This window comes from Sander lucioperca, chromosome 19, assembly GCF_008315115.2.
Source record: "Sander lucioperca isolate FBNREF2018 chromosome 19, SLUC_FBN_1.2, whole genome shotgun sequence".
In the NCBI taxonomy this organism is placed as follows: Eukaryota; Metazoa; Chordata; class Actinopteri; order Perciformes; family Percidae; genus Sander; species Sander lucioperca.
Genome location: NC_050191.1, coordinates 3,268,874 through 3,293,249, shown reverse-complemented (window position 1 = coordinate 3,293,249; position 24,376 = coordinate 3,268,874). Strand labels below are relative to the sequence as shown.

Sequence of the window (24,376 nt, the reverse complement as noted above, 5' to 3'; positions counted from 1 at the left end):
TCTGTGGAGTGGGGAGTGAGAGTAACTTGGCGTACGAGTGTAAAGTGAATAAACGGTGAACAATAAAACAACAAGCTTCTTAAGACACGGTGGCTTCATCTGTTGTCAATTCTGCAGCGCTAAACAGTCTGTCGCTGTCGGTGCTTGTACATGGAGCAGAGAAGTACCTAGGATTGTAATTGTTACATTTTTGTTTCTTTGACAGTTTTCACAGTGCTTCCACACTGCTGACATGTTGCATTTATTTATAAAGCATGCGTAGCATCCCTACTTATATTAGATGTGTTCAGATAAGCAGTATTGTCAGGAGGATGTATGCTGATACATATACGATTCTCTAGTGTAAAACTGTAAGGGCTGTAGTTCTACCTGGGCAGTTGTACAGTGCTGTGAACAGTAGGAGAATAATAATGTTTCAACTATAGGTGAAAACTGGCAGATTCTGCTGAATCTTTGTGCCTCTATAACTACATAATACAATGCCTGCAAGAGTTTGGAATGGTGGTGATCAGAGATGTGATCCAGTTTCAGATTTTCTGATTGTTGAAGTGAAATGTCATTTCATCCAGCATGCAGGATCAGATGATGCACTGGGGTGGTTGTGTAGAAGAAAATATGACGGTGCCGAGCATTTTCAGCATTTATTTAAAAGGATGGGTGTACTCCTTGTTGCACATGTAAATAAACCATTAATAAAATCTGAACAAAATGTCACACATAATTCCCACTGATTTTCAGTTGAAGAGTTCCTGGTGCAGGAGGGGCTGGTGCTGTTGGAGATGAGAGTGAAGCAGCTGATGAAGGAGACTCAGCTTGGCAAGGCTGCACTGCTGGCAAAGGCATGCTCGGAGTGCCCTGCCTTCCAAGGGAAGGGACCTTTCAAGCAGATGTACCTTGTCTGCCTCTGTGCCACCTCAGAACAGGACCAGCTGATGGACGAGGTAAGTGTAGCTGGACAGTTGAGTTTACAGACTCGCATTTGTATGTGATTAAAAAAAAAAAAATGCACATGAAAGAGCTTGGCAAAGTGTATTAAGGATGTAATAACACGTAATAGAGCTTCACATTATTAGTTCAATCAAGCAGAAAAAAACGTGCCGACTGCTAGGTTTCATTTTTGGAATTAGCGGTGAGAGGAATACATCATGGATATTGCCAATTGTACTAGCTGCTGTCTGTGATTCATCCATCCACGTGTGTGTTCATAAACAAGTGAGTGGACATAGAGAGATAGATATATATGTCGTCTTTTTTTTTAGAATTTGCTTATTTTAATTTATAATGGGAAATTAGTTTACATTAAACGAATATTAAGTGTATCTATCTGATTGAATCGTACCTCATCGAATCGCACTGAATCGATCCATAATAAAATGTATCGCCCCTGAACCATATCGTAGCCCATGTATCTAGATACGCAATGGATCGTCCTATAAGGGAGAGATCTACACCCCTATCAAATGTATAAATATATACAGAACTTTGCTTGTAATAAATTCCTCATCCACAAGATGGCAGACTACACAACAATTTGTGAGACTATCCGCATAGGATGCATTTCTAGTGCATCCTATTAAGAAATATTGGAGGATAAAGCTTGTGGGCATTTCCTGAAAAATTGATATACACTCAACGGCCATTGTATTATACTTCTTTCACACCAATGACCGGGGTGGGACAAGGGTTATCTGACCTGTCTTCAATCCTCCTTTTGGCAATTCAAACCAAGCCAGTCAACACAGGTTGATCCCTAGCCGCAACAATTCAGATACGACCTGGGTCACAATCAGGGAGCAGTGCATAAATGGACTGCGTTTTATGTAGGGTTTTTCTAGGCTTGACTACTCAAAGCACTTTTACATAGAACAGGCACCATTCACACACACATTCGTACCCTGGTGGCCGAGGCTGCCATACAAGGTGCCACCTCGGAGTCAACTTGGGTGAACATCTGGGCACTTTCACCACTGTCGGTGGACTTGTACGCTCATACGGCTGTTCTAATTGGGAATGAATTAAACTGCTCCACTGCTGCTGTTGAAGCTGCTTGTGAAAACTCAGCGCACAGTGACAACAAAATCTGTTTTGTGGAGTGAACCTGTGACAACTGTGTGAAGTGTTTTAATGAACACAAGACCATGAGGAAAAAGAAATAGAACTTCTGAAACTAAAACTGACCATTCGTGCCATTTCTGCCAACAAATACTAAAAACCAATAAGCTTAGAGATGGGCAAAATGGTTTCATTAGTTAAACAATAAGTATCTTGACAAGTTTCTATCTTTTGATAGTTTGCCATCACTGCAGCCATGATTTAAGTTAAATTAAATTTGAAGGTCAGTTGTATTAATTATTTTAATATTTCAACACTTATATCTTATGTCCTTACGTGCCTGCATGGCAAACATTTCAACTGGTTTGGAATTTACTGTGTCACTACAAATGATTATACTTTGACACTTTTTTTAATAAGAAATCATAAGGTATAACACCAATGTACTTGAAACCCTTTGTACATGAAAGGGCACTGTAATAATAATATAAAAAAAAAGAATTTGATTAAAATAAGATCAAACTACTTCGTTATAGTTTTTCCAAACTTAACTGCTGATTTACTGTTTTGGTTCCTATTAAAATGTTTGCGTTACTAGAAATTTTCCGCGATAAAATGTTCTGAAAGATCCACATTCCTATCAAAAACACCCACAGAAAACACATTAAGATTACTTCATTCACCTCTTTTATTGCCATAAGTGTATCATGAGAAATGCCTTGATAAAATAATCAAAAGGCAGTTGGGGTCTTGACCGGTCTTGAAATAAAATCCAGTCGTCTTTATCTGAGACCGAGACGAGACAGAGTAAAAATGCGGTCGATCCCGAAACGAGCCCGAGGCCTTCAGAAAGTGGTCTCGCCACCGCTCTCAGGACAAAGACCGATCTCGAGTACAACACTGGTTAACACTTTATTTAAAGCTATACTGCGCAACTATTTTATATTGATGAATGTACGTTACATTCAAGTCATTGCCAAATGAGTTGATACAAAGCTAATTAAGCCTATCAGCTCCACAAAACTCTATTTCTCAGTATTGCTATGTTTACAAAATGGTGTAGTCCATTGACTTTTGCACGCAGAAGCTCTAGTGATGCGTTTTACGTCACAAGGACAACAGCAGCATTCAGCATTGGAGACGAAGAGGACATAAAAATTACAAGATAATTACCTTTTCTAAAGATGTTCCGTTTGTCCTTCTTTCACATTTAATTACTGTACCAGACTTGGCATATTATCAGTTTTTGCATTTGCATTACATGTATGTTCTTCACCATATGGTTGCCTTGTGCATCATATCTTTTTGAATGTGTCGTATCCTTTCTACATTTGGATATTACACATGAAGACAGGTGAGATTTAGCCCTTTCCATTGAAAACATACCACAAGAAAATATGCGTTAAACTTTAACCAGATCCAGCAATTGGCCCTGAGAAAGACTATTCATAGGGTCAAGGTGTAATAGATACTATATACAGTACAAATTACATAAATACTGTATTTACTGCAATCTATTTAAAGGTATAGTAAGTGATGTTAATCCAATACACTTTGTCAAATTCAGTGAATATCTCCTCACGGTCACCAAGCTGTGTGCGCTGAAAAAAAAATCCACTGTTAATACACAGCCCTGGCTGTATAAATGGAAAACAAACAAGCAGTGCACGAGCCACAAAACAGTATTTCAGCAAATCGGCACCATGCGGCGTCAGTTGATGGTAGGGGGGAGGCAGCATTTGAATGTGCCGGCTGGCTAGTAGTTAGCTTTCTGTTAATCTGGGGGGCGGAGCTTCTGAAAGGGGTGTTGTATTTGTTTGGCAGTTGAGTTCAAACATCAAAAATTGTTGCACAGAATCGCTTACTACACCTTTTAGAGATAGTGATGCTGCTAATAAGTCCCACATTATACTTCACATGCTTATGTGTACATAATGTGAAACAGCCATGCTGTGTGTGCACAGTAATCCTTGCAAACCCCACCCCGAAGCTTAGTACTTCTAGAAAATACTACCCTCCGATCAGGGACTTTTTGGGGGTTAAAAAGGCCCTGAAAAGAACTTAATTTAGATCCTGGTCCCTGCCGTTGAACCACAATGAGTTCCTCAAAAGGTTCCTAGTCCCTTCGGAGATTTCCTGCGGCTATTGTCAAGAAACCAGTCTGAATTGATTTGAGCTTTGCAACAGGGTGTGTTATTCTGCTGGAAGTAGCTATCAGAAGATGGGTTCACTGTGGTCATAAAGGGATGGACATAGTCAGCAACAATATTTATTTATTTTTTTTTTTTTTTTAACCAATGCTCAATTGGTACTAAGGTGCCCCAAAAGCCGCTTTCCGACCAAGTAGTTACAGGAACGTAGTTGTAGGAAGTTATTCTGAGCAGATCTACTAACTACTCTCCCCCAAAACCGTTTTTTCCAGTTGCATTCGCACTGGCCAAGTGGCCATAGGGACTGGTAGGAGGGGTAAGGGAGTGATGCAAGCATGTCAACTGTCTTTATGGTGTTAAAATCAGAAAAGAAATACACCAAAAAGTATGAACTAAATCTAATGTATATAGCATATTTGTCATAATCTAAACAAGTCTCCCGAAGAGAAACTGGTATCTCTCTCACCCGGCTCTGCCTGCTGTGTGTGTGAGACTGTGTGAGACTGTGTGAGACTGTGTGAGACTGTGTGAGACTGTGTGAGACTGTGTGTGACTGTGTGAGACTGTGTGTCTGTGACGGCCGGCCAGCCGCAGGACATGCTTGTGGAGTTTAACTCCGAAAAGACAGTTAACCACAGGTCCCCGTCAATCTTATGATGGACATGTGTTGTGATATTTAAACAAACGAAACGTCAACGGCGAAATAAAAGGCTCTTATTTACGAGAGCGGTCTGAGAGACCTCCAGCTCACAGTGGGGTCTCTGAGCATGACTGGCCGAGCGACGAGCTAGTGGCCCTGGCAGGCGCCTGCTGGCTGTCTCCTCACTTCATGGAGCTTCTCAACTCCGAAAACTTTGAAGCAAATTGTCAATTCGGCATAAATTTTCGCAAGACTGCATATATTCGAAATCTAAACAGTTCATTTCTCGCTTAAAACGTTGTCAGAAGTGAAATTAGTGATGAATAAGATGGCGAAAATTGTTAAAATTGTGCTGAAAAGGGAAAAGAGAAAAGACCCTGCCCTGAAGTAGGAGCTGAAGGAGTTACAGGAACTGCGGCCAGAGGGACTTAAAAATTGGAATTTTATGTTCTAGGAACTGCAAAAATCCCTCTGGTCAGAAAGCGGCTAAAGTGTACCAAGAAAATATCCCCCACACGGTTACTACACCACCACTAATCTTAAATTGTTGACCCCATTGACAAAGTCCACATGCCTAAATGTATTGAGTTGCTGCCATGTGATTGGCTTATTAGATATTTACATTAACAAGCAGTTGGACAGGTGTACCTAATAAAGTGGCCGATGAATATATTGTTTTCCATTGAAACCTACTGACTGTATACATGGCATCTATCTGTACAGCTTTCAAAGGAGGATTGCCGCGATGCATTAGAGATGATCTGCAACCTAGAGTCAGACGGAGACGAGAGGGCAGCTTTCAGCTTATGCTCAGCCTTTCTGACCCGACAGCTTATCCAAGGAGATACGTACTGTGCTTGGTAAGAAAACACAAGCCACCCCATTTGAATCACTTGCGCATAATCAGCATGTAGTGTTCTTGACCCACACTCAGTGTCATTTGCTGCTCTTCTATTATGTGTTTATGTCATTGTGTTTTGTTGATAAATGGGGTAGTCTTTAGAGGCCGATGGTCCTTAATGAGCCTGAGTAGATGAATCAATAGATATTCAGTGATGTTGCTAAGTATGTGTCCTGCGTCTGACCCATTACAATTTGAAAAAAAGCTTTAAACTCACCGTCTTTTCCAGAGGACATACCCGTGGTAAAAATAATGGTAGGGATGGGGCGCCTGGGTAGCTCACCTGGTTGAGCGTGCGCCCCGTGTGCAGAGGCTCGGTTCTTGCTGCAGCGGCCGCAGGTTCAGTTCCAACCTGTGGCCCTTTGCTGCATGTCGTTCCCCGTCTCTCGCCCCCTTTCCTGTCTTTGGTTGTCCTGTCTAGTTAAGGCCTAAATGCCCAAAAATAATCTTTAAAATAAATGTTAGGGAATTCTCTACCACGTTTTGCTGTCATTTATAGTCGCCCTAGCTTCTCTGCGTGTTTGAGCCAAGGGTGGGGCTCAGCTCTTTCACACACATACACACACACACACACAGAGCAGACAGCAGGGAGGCAGGCAGTAAATCACCGGAGCTGCAGAGGGAGAATGTCATCCTCCCTCTGCTGCTTACTTACTACTTAATTTACTAACTTAACTTTATTAATGAAAAGAACTGGTAAAAGGTATTGATAGAGAACAAACTTGGTAAATTAACTAACATGGCCACTGCTGGAATATAACTATAACCATATAACATCAAACACGACAATTTGTCAAAACACAAATTTTGTTGGGGACCCACTCAAATGACCACCCGTGGGTCCCAGGGACTCGCTACACTGAAAGCCTATCGACATCACTGGATATTATGACGATACATGGGCAATGAATTCCTTTCTTTAAACCAGGGAGCTCACTCTGTTTTGGAGCAAGCTGTTGAAGCGATTGGAGCCGTCAGAGCAGGCCTTCCTCGACAGATGTCGCCAGATGTCCTTACTGTCCAAAACTGTGTACCACGTCCTCTTCCTCATCAAGGTCATCCAATCAGAGGTCAGCAAACCGTCAGCTCTTGTGGTATTATCAAAGTGTTGGAAAAAAAAGTTATCACCCTTTGACTCTAAACTAGCATGTATTATTACACTCCACATAGATTTCAATACATTTATCTTACCCTGTGTTGCCTTTTACATTTAAAAAAATATTTTTAGTATCAAATGCTCAATGCATGTAAGATGGTTCTGTGTGTATAGATAATAAGGCACAATTCTTAAAAAACATTTTTTGTAAGTTGAGATTACAATTCTCTCACAATTTTCAAAATAAGCGTTTATTTTCTTTTGTGACCAAAGCAAATTATTTCTTTACACTATTGAACATTGGCCTATTATTAAACATTTATTAAAATACCAACACGCTCAACAACATACCTCCACATAAAAAAAAACAAGGCTATACATTTTTCAAAACCACCTTTCAGGTCTACAGGGAATGAGTTTTTTTAAAACTAAAGAGATCCTGGGTGGAGTTTTTTTTTTTTTTTTTTTTTTTAATGTACTCAAAAGTAAGATGTGTACAGTGCAAATGTTTTAGATTTTGATACAATGATTCATTTTGTTATTGATGTTAGAAATTATCATCTACCAGTAGCTATATGTTTATATAACAGTTTACTGACTCTATTTAAATAAAAATAATCTTTTGCTTTTATTAATTGTGGAAGAACCAGGTGCTCCGTGTTTGGCAGCTTTAAATTACTCGGCTTCCTCTTTTTCATAGATTGACAGCGTTGGACTTCCAGTGTGCATCGAAATGTGCATAAGGGCTCTGCAAATGGAATCAAATGATGGAACCACAAAGGCCACTGTGTGTAAAACTATTTCCTGCCTGCTTCCAACCGACCTAGAAGTCAAGCGAGCCTGTCAGCTGACAGAGTTCCTCCTGGAGCCCACAGTAGATTCATACTATGCTGTGGAGACTCTTTACAATGAACCAGATCAAAAAGTAGATGAGGAGAGTATGCCTGTTCCTAACTCTCTACGCTGCGAGCTCCTGCTGGTTTTTAAAACCCAGTGGCCTTTTGACCCAGAGTTCTGGGACTGGAAAACACTTAAGCGTCATTGTCTAGCACTAATGGGTGAGGAAGCTTCAATAGTGTCATCCATTGACTTGCTGAATGATAATGAGGACCCCGAAGAAGAGGAAGACTTCCTCAGTCAGGAGGGGTTTATGAATATCCCAGAGCACATAGTTAGCGGCACCTATGAACTGAACGATGTTACAGACAGGAAACAGAAAAACAGAGAGATGAAAAAACTGAGAGAAAAAGGTTTTATATCTGCCAGGTTCAGAAACTGGCAGGCATACATGCAGTACTGTGTGCTGTGTGACAAAGAGTTTCTCGGCCACAGGATTGTACGCCATGCACACACTCATCTGAGCGGTGGAGTTTATAGCTGCCCAATATGTGCTCAAACCTTTACCTCGAAAGACACATTGATTCCCCATGTAACATCACATGTTAAACAGTCATGCAAGGAAAGGCTTACTGCCATGAAAACAAACAAGAAATTGACTAATCCTAAAACGGCTGCCCCTGTTATTGCAGCATTAAAGGCTAAGACAGAAAACAAACTTCATGAAAATGGTGATTCCTTAGGGCAAAATGGGGCAGTGAGTCAGATTGTTCAGGCCAAAGTGATTAGGTGTAACACCGAGAGTAGTGAGGACAATGTATGCCCTGTTGGAAAATGCAGAAGAAGCTTCAAATTTTTCAAAAATCTCATTGCACATGTTAAAGCTCATGGGGACAATGAGGAAGCTAAGACTTTCCTTGAAATGCACAGCAAAAAGGTTGTTTGCCAGTACTGCCGCCGCCACTTTGTTAATGTCACCCATCTTAATGATCATCTACAGGTCCACTGTGGTGTGAAGCCTTACATCTGTATACAGTTGAACTGCAAGGCAAGTTTTCTCTCCAACACCGAACTCCTTTTACACAGGAAAACTCATTCTCTTTTTAAGGCTAGATGCATGTTTCCAAATTGTGGAAAGATTTTCAATGAGGCCTTCAAACTCTATGACCATGAGGCACATCATTATAAAACTTTCACTTGTAAAGTTGTGGACTGTGGAAAGGTATTCCATTCACAACACCAGCTGGATTTGCACCATGGAGGGCATGCCACTCAGGAAGAGGAAATCCCAACTTCTGAACAGATCTCACAAAATATGCAGCCTGGCCCTTCACTCATTGAACAAATGCTCTCCAATCACACTCCAATTAAAAAAGAGGATTCTCAAGAAAACTGGAGCAATGAGAGTGCTGGTAATTTAAAAAATGAAAGGTCGCCAGTGTCCATTCAGAGTTTGCTGAAATCTTCACCTGTGGAAGGACAATACAGAGTCAAACATGAACCACAAAATTCTCCTTTCTCATCCACCAGTCAGACACAGAATTTGATTAATTCTGCGATTCGGCCTGTGAATTCTCACTTGTCTGATGCTAATAGACACAGACATAGTGTAGGTGGTCATTCTTTTGATAACATGAGACCACCCCAACAGAATCAACCAGTATCTCCATTTGAACCTAATTTGGGTAACATGTCACATAGCTGCAATACAGATGTCTTGCAAGGTCAGCCACAAATGTTCCCCAGTAATGTAAATACAGGATCAAAGAGTTACAACTCTGACTGCAACTTACCGTTGTTAGAGCGGCAAGGGCCAATGTGTAGTAGCAAACTGTTAACATTAACACCGCCCCAGAACTCCATAGAGCCAGCAATGTCACAACCACTTCCTCCAACAGTAACCCCTCTGCCACTTACTGGGAACAGATCAGAGAACTTTGTGACATCCTCAACTAGCACAGGTCCCCCTCCGGGACAGAGAGAGCGATTTCACTGTGCATTTGAAACGTGCACAAGGCACTACTGCTCCTACCGAAGCGTTACCAAGCACATGAAAACGGTTCATCCAGATTTTTATGAGCAATGGAAAGTTGTTCGAACTAAAATCAAGATAACCTACGCTCCAGCACCCAGCACATCATCTGTTGGACATCTTAGTTCAGTCGCCTCAGTTCAGAGCCAGCAGGGCAACAGAGTACCAGTTTGTGGAGTTCAGAGGCAGAACATTATCCAATCACCTCCTTATAGTAGTATGGGTACAAGCTCAAACTGTACTGTTCTACATTCCCATTCCTCATCAGGCCAAACCCAGAACGCTTCCCTTCTGATGGAAAGTGTTTTAAATCCCATTGTTCTCTCTCAGCTAGGAAGTGAGACAAATCAAATAGCATCACAGTCCCAAGTTTCAGGTAGTCAAAATTGGCACTTACCCCCTGGAAGTGAACAAGTTCAAAACTGTGGTTCTTCCCAAGTCATTCCATCTACCATGCAAGTGATGCCAGAAGTTGATTCTACTAGTGCTGCTCTGCCACTTAGTGTCCCATCTTGCTCTATGATTGGCTCAACAATGAACAGACCAGCAGAGTCCCTGCAGTCACCACTTAAGGAAAATGGATCTCGGCCAGCTTTGCCCTTGTACATGGATGGTGCTACGAAAGTGTCTCATCAAGCAAAAGACCTTATTCCGCCATACACATCACCGATGCACAGCAGTTTAGTTTCCGGTTCCAGGGCACCAAAAAAGACTAAATCGATGCAAAAGCATATGCAGTCTAATTTTTCCTCTTCAGACAGTGCCAGCCAAAAACACAGTAATAACCAACCTCAAAATGGCCCTATCGTCTCTGAAAACAATCCTGAAAATCAAAAGCGAGCCACAAGAAACAGAAGGACCAAATGGCCAGCTATTCATAGGGATGGCAAATTTGTTTGTTGCAGGTGTTTTAGAGAATTTGGTAGTCCCAAGTCCCTCGGAGGCCATTTGTCCAAGCGTATAAACTGCAAACCATATGAAGAGTCGGAACTGAACACAGACCTGCCAACATCGTTTCTTGACCTTCTCAATTCTGAGCAAACAGTTGGCGCCGCTCAGCCACAGTTGTCTTATAATGCTTCTGCTGTTTATCAGGAGAAGCCTCATCAGTCAATAACAAATGTTTCAGCTGCTTATCAGGAGAAGCCTCATCAATTGGTAACAAATGGGTCAACAGCCACAAAAGATTACCCTACCCCTAGTTATTCACAAGAGATGCCAGTATATGGGAATGGTGAGTCAAATGATGACATTCTTAAACAAATCATGACTGAATCCAACATGTCTGATCTTTTTGTGAACACACCTGCTCCCCAGGCATTGTTCCGAAACCGTTGTGTTCCCTATTTAGCTGGGGAACGCCTGCCGGGGAGCTCAGTCATACAGCATACAGAAAATGTCCAGCTCAAGCGAGAGGACAACTCGTATAACACAGCCCATTATCCTCAGCCTAGCCTTGAAACATTTGCCAGAAGTGAATTCCCTGACCCACTTCTTTCTCAAATTCTCAAAGAAACCCCCTCCTCCTGTGTTCCTGGAAGTTTTCCCACAAACCACAGTGAAGGGTATCGCACTGAAATAACCATTCAGACACCAGATTCAAATCCCGTGACTCAAACGCTGTTACCTGATAGTCAGCTAAGTCCAGCAACAAGTGGCAATCAGGCTGAGACGCAAAGGAAGACAACTGAGCAAGAAATTAAAAAGAGACTGCGGGAGCAGATTTTGGCTGGCGACTTTCAACGTAAAAACAGCTTGTGCCATTTAAGCAACACTGATTCAAATGCTAATTCGCATTCGCTAAGTCCCATGTCTTTTGGCCCAATGTGCAGTCCTTCCAATAATTATGGACTTCATCAAATGTCTTGTGACGCAAAGAGCGACTCTGCTAGTCAAGTCATTCAAGAAAAAAACTCGACAATCATCCCAGAAACCTCTGGCGAAATGGAACAACTACTGAACACGCAGAGCTTTACTTGTTTCAGAGAGTCCTCCGCCTTGCAGAAAGAGGGACGGAGCCCCACAGACGTCCTGGGCAATGATGCAGATTTTGAGCCCACTCAGTTATCTGCCTGCCAGCAACGGTGGATGACAGAAATTCAAAGTGCATTTGAACGGCTGGACTTGGTCAGAGAAATATCTGATCAGACTTCAGCTTTCATGGAACAAAAAAGCAATACCATGGAACAAAAAAGCAATACCATGGAACAAAAAAGCAATGGTACAAACAGCCAGAAGAAATCTACAAAGGACTTTGTCAAGCCGTTTGCTTGTGAGAATGAGAACTGCACATTTAGTTCCATGTCAGGTGACGCGCTTTGGAAACACCTCTCCAAAACTCACAGCTACACAATTGAGATGGTGAATGTGGTTAAAAAAAGGTATGGCCAATATGCTCCTTTCAAGTGTCAAAAATGTAGTAAGAGATTCACTCGTAACTCAAACCTTCGCGCTCACTACCAGTCAGTTCACAAATTATCAGCTGAAGAAATCACAGAGCTAGATACGAAGCGCAGAGAGGCCAATGCTGCTGCATCTGCTGCTATTAGAAGCGGTCTTTCTCCAGCAGCGCAAACCACAATGGCTACTCATTCATCAGTGGAGAATGAAACCCCTCGGTGTTCACGCCAAGATGGAGTAAAACATGATTACCCATCGCAGGCATTTGTATCACGTACTAACATGGACGTAACCAATCAGAAAATTCAAGTTGACAATCGCTCCACAGTTATTCACCCCTTGCAATTAGCTCCCATACACAACCAAGCAATGACTCCACCAGTACAGGCCCATACCTCCACATCAACCTTTCAGTCAGTACAAGCGGGGATGGCAGCACAACAGTGGCCACATGGACTGCAAAGAAACTTGCCCAAGGTGCCCACTCAACACGCAGGTGGTCAGCAAGTTTGTGCCCATTTCCCCCAAGTGTCAGCTCTTCTCACCCAGGCTCTGTCTGCCACACCTCAAGCTAATGGGCCTCCGTCTCTTGGCAAACACAAACAATCTATCAACAAGCCAAGCCTTGACATACCCAAGAAGACAAAGGAGAAGAAGCCCAACTCAGGTGATGCCAAGAGTCCGTACAGACCATATCGCTGCGTTCATCAAGGCTGTGTGGCAGCCTTCACCATCCAGCACAATCTTATCCTCCACTACAGGGCTGTTCATCAGTCTGCTTTGTCAGCATTGGAAGTAAACAAAGAGCAGGACCAGGGTGAGGGACTGGATGAAATAATGGGCCAGGATGAGGAGGAGCCAGCGGCAGAGATCCCCCAAATTTCTGAATTCAGATGCCAAGTCAAAGACTGCTCCCGAGTTTTCCAAGAAGTCCCCAACCTTTTGCAGCATTATCTTCAGCTGCATGAATTCAGTCTTGATAAGGTTGGCAATCTCTTGTCGAGCATCAAGCTCGGCAAGTTTGCTTGTAGCCACCAGGGATGCACAGTGTCCTTCACTGCTTTCTGGAAGTATATAGCGCATGTCAAAGAACAGCATAAAGATATTAAGTTGGCCAAACCCGAACAATTAATTGGCTCCTTCAAGTGTGAAATTGAAGGCTGTGACCGTTCATATGCCACAAAGTCAAACCTGCTCAGACATGTCATGAAAAAGCATCAGGACCTGTACCAGCCTAAACTAAAGAATCAACAGATAAAAGATCGGATGAAACCGAACTCAAAGACTTTGCATTACCAAATTACCAAGACAAGTAATGGGAAGGAAAACATTGAGAGCAATAAAAAGATCCTACAGAGACGAAGTGAGACAAAAAGAGTTAGCAAGGCAAAAAAACATCACTGGACGAAATATGGCAAACCCTCCTTGAAATCTAAAGTGGAGGCCTCTTCAATGTGCACTAAGAAATTTCCTCTACAATACCCCTGCATGATTAAAGGTTGTGAGTCGGTCATGAAGTCTGAACGGAGCATATTAAAACATTACGTGGGACACGGACTGTCAGAAAAGTACCTGGAACAGCAAAGGAGTCACTTCATATTCTGTAAAAAGTTCCCCAGGCAGAAGTGCCGCTCCATCAGGAGTGACGATTCCAAATCGGACAACACCTCTGACCTGTCAGACAACGAGTTGACAGCAGACACTGGCCTGGAAGGAGAGGAATATGGATATTCAAAGCCGGTCCTACGCAAAAGAACCGCCGCGGGGTCTCCTGCTACATTGTTCGACAGCAAATTATCAAATGATGAAAGTTCAGATGGCTCTGTGGTGCTCAAACGCAAACGAGGACGTCCGCGAAAGCTGATCGGAAAAGTAGTGAAACGCAAGAAAATCCCACGTACGACCAAGATGGACGTGGTTTACAGCAGGGACGACGAATCAGACTCCTCTTGCCCTGCAATAATCCAGGAGATGACTGAGCAGAACGCTCCACTGGCCTCTTTTAAACCAATGGGATTTGAAATGTCTTTCTTAAAATTCCTGGAACAGTCAAATACATGTGAACGTCCCTTGATGAGGAAGGTTGACGTACCAGAGACATGGAGAAAAACACCCAGTCTGAACACAAAGGACACCTATGTCAGGTTCAACAACCCTCAGAATTTGAAATCACTTTGTAAAGTCAAATTAATTATAGACAGGGCCTTTTCAAGTGTCACCGACCTTATGTTAAAGCAGCTGCAGGACATGCGGCCCACAGTAGTATTGTAACACAAAACTTGTTTTTTGTAAAGCAGAATCTCAGGACTAGAATGAGTAAAATCTGCTGTAGACGGGTGCCCTACGTATGAACATTTTTTACACATCCAGGTATTAAAATGAGGTTGTTTTGATTCATACTGTAATATCTGTACAATTTGTCTTTTTTATGGAAAAGTATATAGCATGTTTGTATGTATAGACTGATAAGTCCAATGTACCTGAACATTCAAATATGACATTGTTTTGGTGTCTTAATTATCCCTGTGGGACTTGCAGACAAATAGACTTTGAAAAGGATTGTGTGTGCGTATTGTGTGTAGTTTGTGATTCGAAGATGTTGATTGTTGTGCATTGGTTATATAGTCTGAAATGACCCACTGCCACCAGCAGTCTTACTATTAAATGAGCTGTTTTTTTAAAAAAGTTCCAGTTTAACGGTTTTTTTATCACTTGCCATTTTATTTACTCTGGAGCTGCTGCATGCACACTGAATGGAAAATGATTTTTGTGGAAGTTCTTGAATTATTAAAGACAAATGGGCTCTGTGCCAAGTTAAATGATTTCTGGAAAAAAGGGTTTCTTTGTATTAAATATTCAACAGTATTTTGAAAGTAATTTTGAATGTTAAATGCAAATTTTGCATTGCTATCAAGCCTGTTTTCACATATGAAACAATTTGCACACAATAGGGGATTGTCCATGTCCGATGCGTTCTCACTTAACTGGAAATACTTTGTTTGGTTTAGACGAGAGGTGGCGCTGGGAAGAGCATGCAGCAGACAGGACTGTGTCACAGAGCCGGTCACAATTTGGTTAGAAACAATAGTCACTTAACGTTCTTGAATTTGTCTGACGATTTAGGCATCTCTCCAGTTAGACATTTTCGGTGCTGTCTTCGTAAATTGCCCTCCTCCTTTTCCCTCAGATGTTTGTTTTCTTCCGGTTTTGCGTGAGCAGCATGAGATGTCAACTCACTTTTGGTTCAATCTTAGATTACAAATTTTTTTGTACTGGGGAGCTTGCAAGGTAAAAAGCTGGTCGCGTTCTCACATACCCTAACGCCGCCTTTACACTGGCAGTTGAAATCAGCTCCGTAATACACAATACGCCCCCAGCGGACGTCGTACTACACCGTTGAAAAGCTTCGGAAGCGACTCACAGAAATGGCAGAGAGACTAGAACGACTGATAAGTGTCTGAATGTACGATTCTCTATGACCTCTCTTATACAGATATAAATAGAAAGGCTGCTGCGTGGAGAAAAGTTGCCCAGGACGTTGACATGTCACGTTTGTTAAATGTTATATAGCGGTATAATGTCAATAGTTCGATGTCTGATGCTAGCTAACTAATTAGCATTAGCAGGTTTGTTTATCAGTACCATAGCAACGCACCGTCCGTAGCCTTTCGCAAGAGTTCAATTTTTTGAACGCATCCGGATGACCAACTGACACGATTTTTTTCGCACCGCACTCGTTCGGACCCATTCGCATGCAGTCTGCGAATCTCCATAGGAAATTAATGACTTCCAGTCGTTTCGAAGCCGTATCGGAGGTGATTTCAACTGCCAGTGTGAAGGCGGCGTAACCCAGGCTGCAATGTTACCCTATAGGGCAAATGCGTACTGTCAATGCACATCTGTTAAAAGTGCTGTTTTTGCCACTGATTATTGTTAAAAGTGTCTGACTACATTATTGAAAGATGAAGTTGCCATTCTCCTGCAGTGCTTTGTGTGTAACTTAATGATGCTAGGTCAACAGTAACTTTAGCTAATAGCATTAGTTTATCTATGCTCTGTCTGCAGCTCTCCACTCTTTAAACAGCATTTGCCTTTAGGAAAATGTGCTTTGATGTAGGATTTCCTCTCCCCTTTGGCTGGCAGTAGTCATCCCTGGTCAAAATGGTCACCTGTGACCCAATGGTCTGCAAGGCGCAGTGTATGGAGTATTAGGATCCATTTGTAGCTGTAGCACAACTAGCCTCAACTTCAGCCTGTCTGTATCCAAGGTATACAGTATTAAAGCTGTGCAAAGTGTAGCTTAACATTTCGTTGGCCACTTTTTGGAAATGCGCAGTTGAAAATCTTTAAGATAACCCAAAGCTATGCTTTTCTGCACTTCAAAACAACAAACTTTTCAAAACTCCTCTATCCTTACTCGTGTTCCACATCCATGGTTCCACACTGCTGTCTTCTGGAAAGTCACCACGCAAGATTTCAGAATTAGACTTTGTCGGTGGCAAAAACAAGCACTCTTACTAGTTGTGCATTGACGTGCGCATTTGCCCTATAGGATTACATTGCAGCCGGGTTTGCAGCTGACAGTTACAGCTTTTTACAGCAAGATTTTTGTTCACATTAGTAACTTAGACAAATGCATGGGAAAATAGTCAAAGTTGAAATATACCAAAATAATCCTTTAATATGTTTACAAGCAATACAATTGTAGCATTTGAATAGTATGATCTAAAATGTAAGTCCCAATTCTAAACAGAAACTACACATATACAAAGTCTATACAAATGTTAACTAAAAGGCTAACTAATCTTAAAGAATATTTTTTTGTGGCTTTTATTGCATTTGTTTATAGGACAAGGACTGAGCATCTGTGCATGGGGCGCACGCTCAACCACGTGAGCTAACCAGGCGCCCCAAATGCTAACTAATCTTAATTTTTATGCTTCTCATTTAAATGAAATTCTTTCACATGCATTGCACACACATACAGATCATTGCTAAATATTGCTTTATACAAAATAAGTTAAAGTCCCTTCATCCTCTCAAGGAAACCAATCAATGTTACCAAATTTTGGAAAAACCTGTCTGGAACCATAAAACATTTTCAGCTCTAACTGACTTTCAGAATACACACAATCTGTGTCTCTGTGAGATAATATCAACTGGCCAGTTTCCACAGCTAATAGGAGGCTAACAGATCTTTAAGCACATACTGCCCGTTGACCCCGAGTTTGGTTGTATATAAAGATGGATGACATGACAGCTTCCCAAAAGTGAAGCCAAAACACCCTGGTGGCTGGCTGCAGCATAAATCATAATCCTGTCCCCTCCATGTTAGCAGATGGGATATGGGTCAAACTAAAACTTAAAAATCGAACTAGCATACATGTCAAATAGATTTTTCCCAAAGATCGTTTCTAACATTTTAGGTACTTGATCATGCTGATGTATGTTCAAGTGGAAATATTTTCTGATTTCATTTTTTTTTTTTTTTTTTTTGCTTTTAAAAAGGGTGCGTGACGTCAGATTGACGGCTCACGTGCTTGCGCTTGAGTTGGATGGGTGTATGGGCGGGACCTCAATACCCCAGCTCCACCCCCTGATTACTACGGTGCAGAGTCTGGCCCTAAATGATGTCAACAGCGCACGATGGCAGTGCCCGTATCAGGGATATTTTGGCTTCATTTTTATCATTTTAGTCTATTGTTGATGCTTAATTTATACTTCTGCGGAAAAAGCTTGGGCGGACATTTGTTTTGTTTGGTTTTCAACAGAATTACTGAAAAACTACTGACCCAATAGATATCTCCAACAACCTTTTGACTGTAGTGTTCAATATTAGATTACTTTTTTTTAATCACATGAAGTAAAACAGGCACAAAATATAATATTTAATTTCAGCTAATTTTATTTCAAAACGTCCTTTGTCTTTGTCATCAAGACAAATGGCACAGATCTAGTTATTTGACTGGCTGTCCAGTCATTCATGCCAAAGCACCAGCCAATCGTATCCACCCTGTTTGTCTTGGTTGACAGACAAAAACATTCTGCTGGATGAGGAGTAAAAGAAAACTTGCAGCCAAAAACAATAGCAAGAGGATTTCTCATAATGTCCTTTTTATTTGTTTTATATTGAACATTTTGGGCCTCCATACTAGTCGGAAGATAATTGGAGATATATTGTCTTTGCACTCTCAAGATATCCAAAACTATACTTTTGTAGCTACTGTTGCTCACAAAGACTTTTGTCAAGATATCTCGACTTATTTTAACTCATCAGTTCTGCAGCCGCATTATGACTAGTAACTAGTATAACTATAGATACCAAAAAAGATCATTTAGAAATGTTCAATAGACCTTTTTCACAGCAGGCTTTTTAGCTTGTCATAGCAGGAAAGCACAGGTGTGGTCCAAGTTCCAAGAGCTTGGATCCTACATTTCCCATAATGCAACTTTGATTAGACGCTCCCAACCGGAGATTATTATTATTATCTCACACTTGGCAAAGCTCCTCGAGAGCCAGAGAAGACACAGGCTACATAGTACTCTCACAATGGATAAACTCAACTCCATGTGTAAAACTAGTAGAATTTGAGTTACAGGTATAGTTTAAAGGGAGCTATGTGGAATTCATGTCTCCAGTAAAACTGCATCTTTAACTGGAGATTTCATCCAGTCTGGAGTTAGACCAAGTGTAATGATATATCTTTCATCAGTGTTTATACTGTTTATTCATACACTTTTAGCTCTTTTGCTCACTTGTGAGCAGTCCATGTTAGTTTGTCAGGCAAACAAGGGTTTCACTGTGGTTTCACTTTGAGGTGAGAACATGAGCTCAGTCCCAGCCCTCACAGACTAGACAGGCTGGTTTTCAGCAGTGGATGCAGGCTGTGTGGTGCTCTCCTCTGTGTTTACTGTGGGCTCAGCGGAGACACGTTTACTGACGATGGAAACATGTGACTGGCGGTGGCTGACAGCCTTCTCCTCTATTGGGACGTACCGCCTGGTGAAACATTTCCACAAGTGCTTCCATACAATGTACATGAGCTCTACAAAATTCAGAGTGATACACAGTATGGATGTGCAGGCCATGATGTAGAGGAATATCTTCTTCTCTGTGGCTCTAGCAATGTAACAGTCCTCCGTGTTGGGACAGGGACTCTGGCTACAGCGGAGCAGCATGGGCACCTCAAAGCCATTGTACAGGAAGTAGAACGCAAGCAGGGAGCCTACCTCGAAGCTTATCTTGAAGACCAGGCTGATGATGTAGGTGCAGAACAGACCTCCATCAATACTCCCTTTGTCCTTGTACAGTTTCCGCTTGTGTTTGGTCTCCCGGTGCTCCCTGTAGGCCACATGCAGGGCCACCAGCAGTGACGGGGTGGATACCATGATGAGCTGCAGAGCCCAGAGGCGCACCTGCGAGATGGGGAAGAAGTGGTCGAAACAAGCATTTTCACAACCAGGCTGCTGGGTGTTGCACACAAAATCCTTCTGCTCATCCTTCCACACCTGCTCGGCCGCTGCCACGTACACCAAGATCCTGAAGAGAAAGACCACGGAAAGCCAGATGCGCCCGATCACTGTAGAGTACTTGTTCACCCCGCTGAGGACGTTCTCCAAAAAGCCCCAGTTCATCTTTCTGTGAGTCTCCTGTCAAGGAATAAACCAACAGTTGGTATTGAATATAGCACAGCGGGCTTTGGAATATTTGGGAGAATTGTTGTTCACAGAAATGTCAGTGTTTTGCATTATTTACAAATCTACCACAAATTACAAACTTTAAACCAGTGGTTCCCAACCTTTTAAGTCTGAGGTACCCCCAATGCCCCGTGAGATAAACAAATGTTCAACACTATTCATTATATAAAAGTGGATATTGTTAAAATAATGTATACTTGTTGAACTGTACAAGGACAAAGGGAGTAGGGTGGCACCTATATCATGATTGCAGCTGTCCCGGTGGTCCTGCTCCACGCACTGCTATGCCCTGCTACACCCTGCTACGCTCTGCAGTGCCCTGCTACACCCTGCTATGCCCTGCAGTGCCCTGCTACGCTCTGCAGTGCCCTGCTACACCCTGCTATGCCCTGCAGTGCCCTGCTACGCTCTGCAGTGCCCTGCTACACCCTGCTACGCTCTGCAGTGCCCTGCTACGCCCTGCTATGCCCTGCTACGCTCTGCAGTGCCCTGCTACGCTTTCCAGTGCCCTGCTACGTCCTGCTGCGTCCTGCTATACCCTGCTATGCTCTGCAGTGCCCTGCTACGTCCTGTAACGCCCTGCAGTGCCTTGCTATGCCATGAACTAGTGATGGTGTGGTCTAGACCTACTCTATCTGTAGAGTGTCTTGAGATAACTCTTATTAGGATTTGATACTATAAATAAAATTGAATTGAACTTGAACTGTCGATATTTAGATAGATGAATGTTTTAACCATTTATCCATTACTTTTAGCTAATTATTTGAACTGTTTAGTCAGTAGGCCTACTTTTACTTAACCATTGCTTATGCACTATTTATAATATAACTATTTCAACCATTTAATTATGACTTTTAAATAACTACCTGTATAAATGTCTGTGCCCTGCTTGCTAACTAGTGTTCAAGCACTCTTACATAACTGCAACATCTCGTGTTTCAGCTAATATATACTTTTATTCAAATAAATATAATTTATATATTCTTTCCACGTACCCCCTGGCAACGGCAGAAGTACCCCGTGGGGTACCAGTACGCCTAGTTGGGAATCACTGCTTTAAACTGTATATTCACACAAACACAGGTGTATTTACTTCAGTGGATACTGTGCCTCAGTGGAGTAAAACGAATTTGTAAATATTCAAATAACCCCAAGAAACAGCAGGGCAGTTGTCCTGCGCATATGACTATAGGACTAGGATTTTTACAATTGCAAATGTTTTGTATCATACTTTATCACATTTCCTTCTTTATTCTAACAGCTGTTAACATCCTGTAGAAATGTTTTCAGTGGCAATTTAGCTGAAATTCTTTATCAGGAATATTACTTATCACAGAACCTAATGCGTCTCAACCTATGGTGCAACACCCGCTTGGTAATATGATAGTGATTTAGTAATCTTATATTGTAATCTCCATTTTTCACTGATGTTTTGCACTGAAAGGACTGCATATCATTTTCAATAAAGACTATTCTATTGTATTTGATTATGGATCCAACAGCGTATATTCTTCATCTTCTGAAGGCTATATAAGAATTCTATCGTACATTGTGATATTGATGTAGCCTGTATTCTAACATCAACATAGAAATGACTTTGAGGCATCCGACATTTAACATAGTTAGAGAAAACTATGTAGTTCACTGTTTGTTTACTGATGTAACAAGTATGCACTTGTAAGGACAGAGAACATCGTACACGAGGATATAGGCCCAGTGTTATATGTAATCATATTATGATGTAATGTGCGTGATATCTTATCTCACTAAAATGTCAAATAATTCCTAAAAAAAAAAAAAGAAGAAGTCTGTGTAGACTTTAATGAAAGAGAAGTGAGAGCAGAGAACTTACCGGCGGTGCCCGGGGGATTTCTCCTCTGTGTAACAGCAGGGGGTGTCGGGGAAGTATAGTCCTCCGCTGCCTGCGCACCTGCCGGGGACAGCTGTGCCACACCTTATTCAAATCCGCTCATTACAAACAATACCGAATGGTATCGTATACATCACACGCTTTATCACGTTTGGTCTTAAAACTAACATAGTTGGTTGTAAAATTAGGCAACCAACTATTGTGTGAGCAGAGCCTCTACTGTAGCCTAGATCACCTGTTGAACATGCAAGTATCAGTGAAGCGCAGTACGACAACAACGTCACCATGGAGCTCTAATGCAAATACATGTTCAGGCTCGGTGTGGGGGAGGAGAACACACACACAGCATCAATGTGTTTGGTTTGCTGATTCTTCCACCTGGACTGACTGACGCATGTAACTTTGATGAGAGTCAGATATCGCATTACACTGCTGATGAATATTACATGTATGGAACCTCAGGTCTATGTCTTGCTGGTGTCTGTGTCTCTTATTTGTCACGTTGCCTTTGACTCTTGTCCAAAGCATATTATAGGTCTGCGTGTATTGTGGTTTATATATATTCTCCATGTGTGTCTGCGGTAGTTGTAACGTTGTATTTGTAACGTACAGCTGGAATTTATCAATCAACAAGGTGAATCAGTAGAATCGTTGCAGTAGGATATACCAACAACCACTGGGAGGCGCTGTTCACTTCTAAATAGTAGCCTACATCTGGGTAAAGAGAGGTAAACTGGGATACTTACCCAATCATGTTGGTTGAACACCATCAGAACTGTTACATATAACGTTAGCCTAATTTTTTTTTTTTTTTTTTTCCCAATATCAAACTTTATTGAAGAACGTGGACATACAGTAGGAAGGAACATTTTCTGTACATCTTAACAGTCTACGTTCTAAACGAGCCAGGGGGTAACTAAAGGAAAATAAAACCAAAACAAAGCAAACAACTTCATACAAATATTTTGTAAAGCTTACAAAGGTCATATGATCTAACAGCTTTTTTGTTTGTACAGGTAGAAATGGAAAAGATGTATTGTTTAATATTGGCAGCCAGCTCTGAAAAGCTTGGCTTCTTTTTCAAAAACTTTGACTTATGTAAATAAAATTTGGTTAAAATAATTATCAAATGTATCACATAATACTCAGAATAAAGCTTTCTATCATATTGAGTGAATCCAAACAATACATTTTCCCAAAGTAATGTGAATTGAGGGTAAATGTGAACAGAAATGAAATGTGATAATCTGCTCCAAAGTCTCTTGGTATAAAGGCAAGACCAAAATAAATGTACCAGTGTTTCATTTAGATCTCCACAAAAAGTACAGCTGATATCATTGTCTTTTTTCATTTTCTGCAGATAATGGTTAGTTGGGTAAAATCTGTGGAGCATTTTGAAAGAGATCTCTTTAACTTTGTTGGTTAAGAAGAACTTGTGTGGCAATAGCCAAACCTTTTTCCAACAAATCTCTTCAACATATGAAGACCAGTACGATAAAGCAGCAGGTGTACTCTTAACGTCTTGCTGAAAGAGTTGACGAGTCGCCTTATTCTTACTTTTAGCTTGTAGTGAAAAACAAATATTCCCAACAGTTGTTTCTTTCACATTTAACAGTATAGGGTGATCACCAACTCCACTAAAACCTTTAAAGAGTGCAATGACAGCTGAAGGTATTGCATCAAAAACAATAGAGAATTCCTTCTGAGAGACAGGGATGCCGTAGTGATGAATGAACTCAACATAATTATAAAGCTGACCATGCTGGTTGAGTAATTGACTTAGAAGCAATATGTTGTTGTCAACCCACTGCTGAAAGAAAATGGATTTGTTTTTATACAAAATATAACTGTTGTTCCAAATATAAAATCTATGAGGAGAGAAATTATGCTTGTAAATCAAAGCCCAAGCCAGCAGCATTTGTTTATGGAATGAAGAAAGTTTAAGAGGAATTTTAACGTTAGCCTAATGCACAAGGTGTCCTCTTTCATTATACGTAGAATTATATGACAACATTTTTGAAATAGGGGTTTGATGTTGTCAACCCAAACCTCTTAGAACAATGATTTTCAAAAAATAAAGTATCACACTTTATGTCAGAATCAGAAAAGGTTTTATTGCCACAAAAAGTACACTTATGTGGAATTTGCCTTGGTGAAAGGTGCATAAACAAACAATCGGTAACACTTTACAATAAGGTACACAAAAAATAGGTACTTAATGATTAGTTACTGTTTTTGAAAGAGTAACGAATGATTAGTTACTGTTTTTTAGAAGGGTAGTTACTGTTTTTCAGAAGGGTAGTTACTGTTTTTTGAAAGAGTAACAAATGATTAGTTACTGTTTTTTTGAAAGAGTAACAAATGATTAGTTACTGTTTTTTAGAAGGGTAGTTACTGTTTTTCAGAATCAGTAACTCATTCGTTACTCTTTCAAAAAACAGTAACTACCCTTCTGAAAAACAGTAACTAATCATTCGTTACTCTTTCAAAAACAGTAACTAATCATTAACTACCTATTTTTTTATGTACCTTATTGTAAAGTGTTACCAAACAATCATATACAACATTAATATAAACAATAAATACAGAAAAAACAAACAAATATATAGCTACACACAAAGTAACTGTTGCATAAGAAAAAAGGCTGAATGGGTTGAGTGCAAAATTTGCAAAGAGTATGTAGGCTAGTATATGCAATGG

General features: G+C 41.1%; 2 protein-coding genes across 2 annotated transcripts in view; one reads left to right on the top strand and one right to left on the bottom strand.

The window, feature by feature from the left end:
- The window catches only part of znf292b (zinc finger protein 292b), a 39,248-nt gene extending 24,321 nt beyond the window's left edge, over positions 1-14,927 (top strand). The window contains exons 5-8 of the mRNA XM_031323852.2: positions 739-941; positions 5,566-5,702; positions 6,672-6,813; positions 7,540-14,927. Of these exons, the coding sequence (XP_031179712.1) occupies positions 739-941; positions 5,566-5,702; positions 6,672-6,813; positions 7,540-14,379 (7,322 nt within the window). The 3' untranslated portion in view covers positions 14,380-14,927. The remainder of the gene's footprint in view (positions 1-738; positions 942-5,565; positions 5,703-6,671; positions 6,814-7,539) is intronic.
- A 2,322-nt stretch (positions 14,928-17,249) lies between these two features.
- On the bottom strand, positions 17,250-21,980 carry cx28.8 (connexin 28.8). Its single transcript, XM_031324041.2, has 2 exons — positions 21,659-21,980; positions 17,250-19,758 (listed from the first exon to the last, which is right to left on the bottom strand). The coding sequence occupies exon 2, from the start codon at positions 19,741-19,743 to the stop codon at positions 18,961-18,963; it is 783 nt and encodes a 260-aa protein (XP_031179901.1). The 5' UTR covers positions 19,744-19,758; positions 21,659-21,980; the 3' UTR covers positions 17,250-18,960.
- Between the last annotated feature and the right edge of the window lie 2,396 nt (positions 21,981-24,376).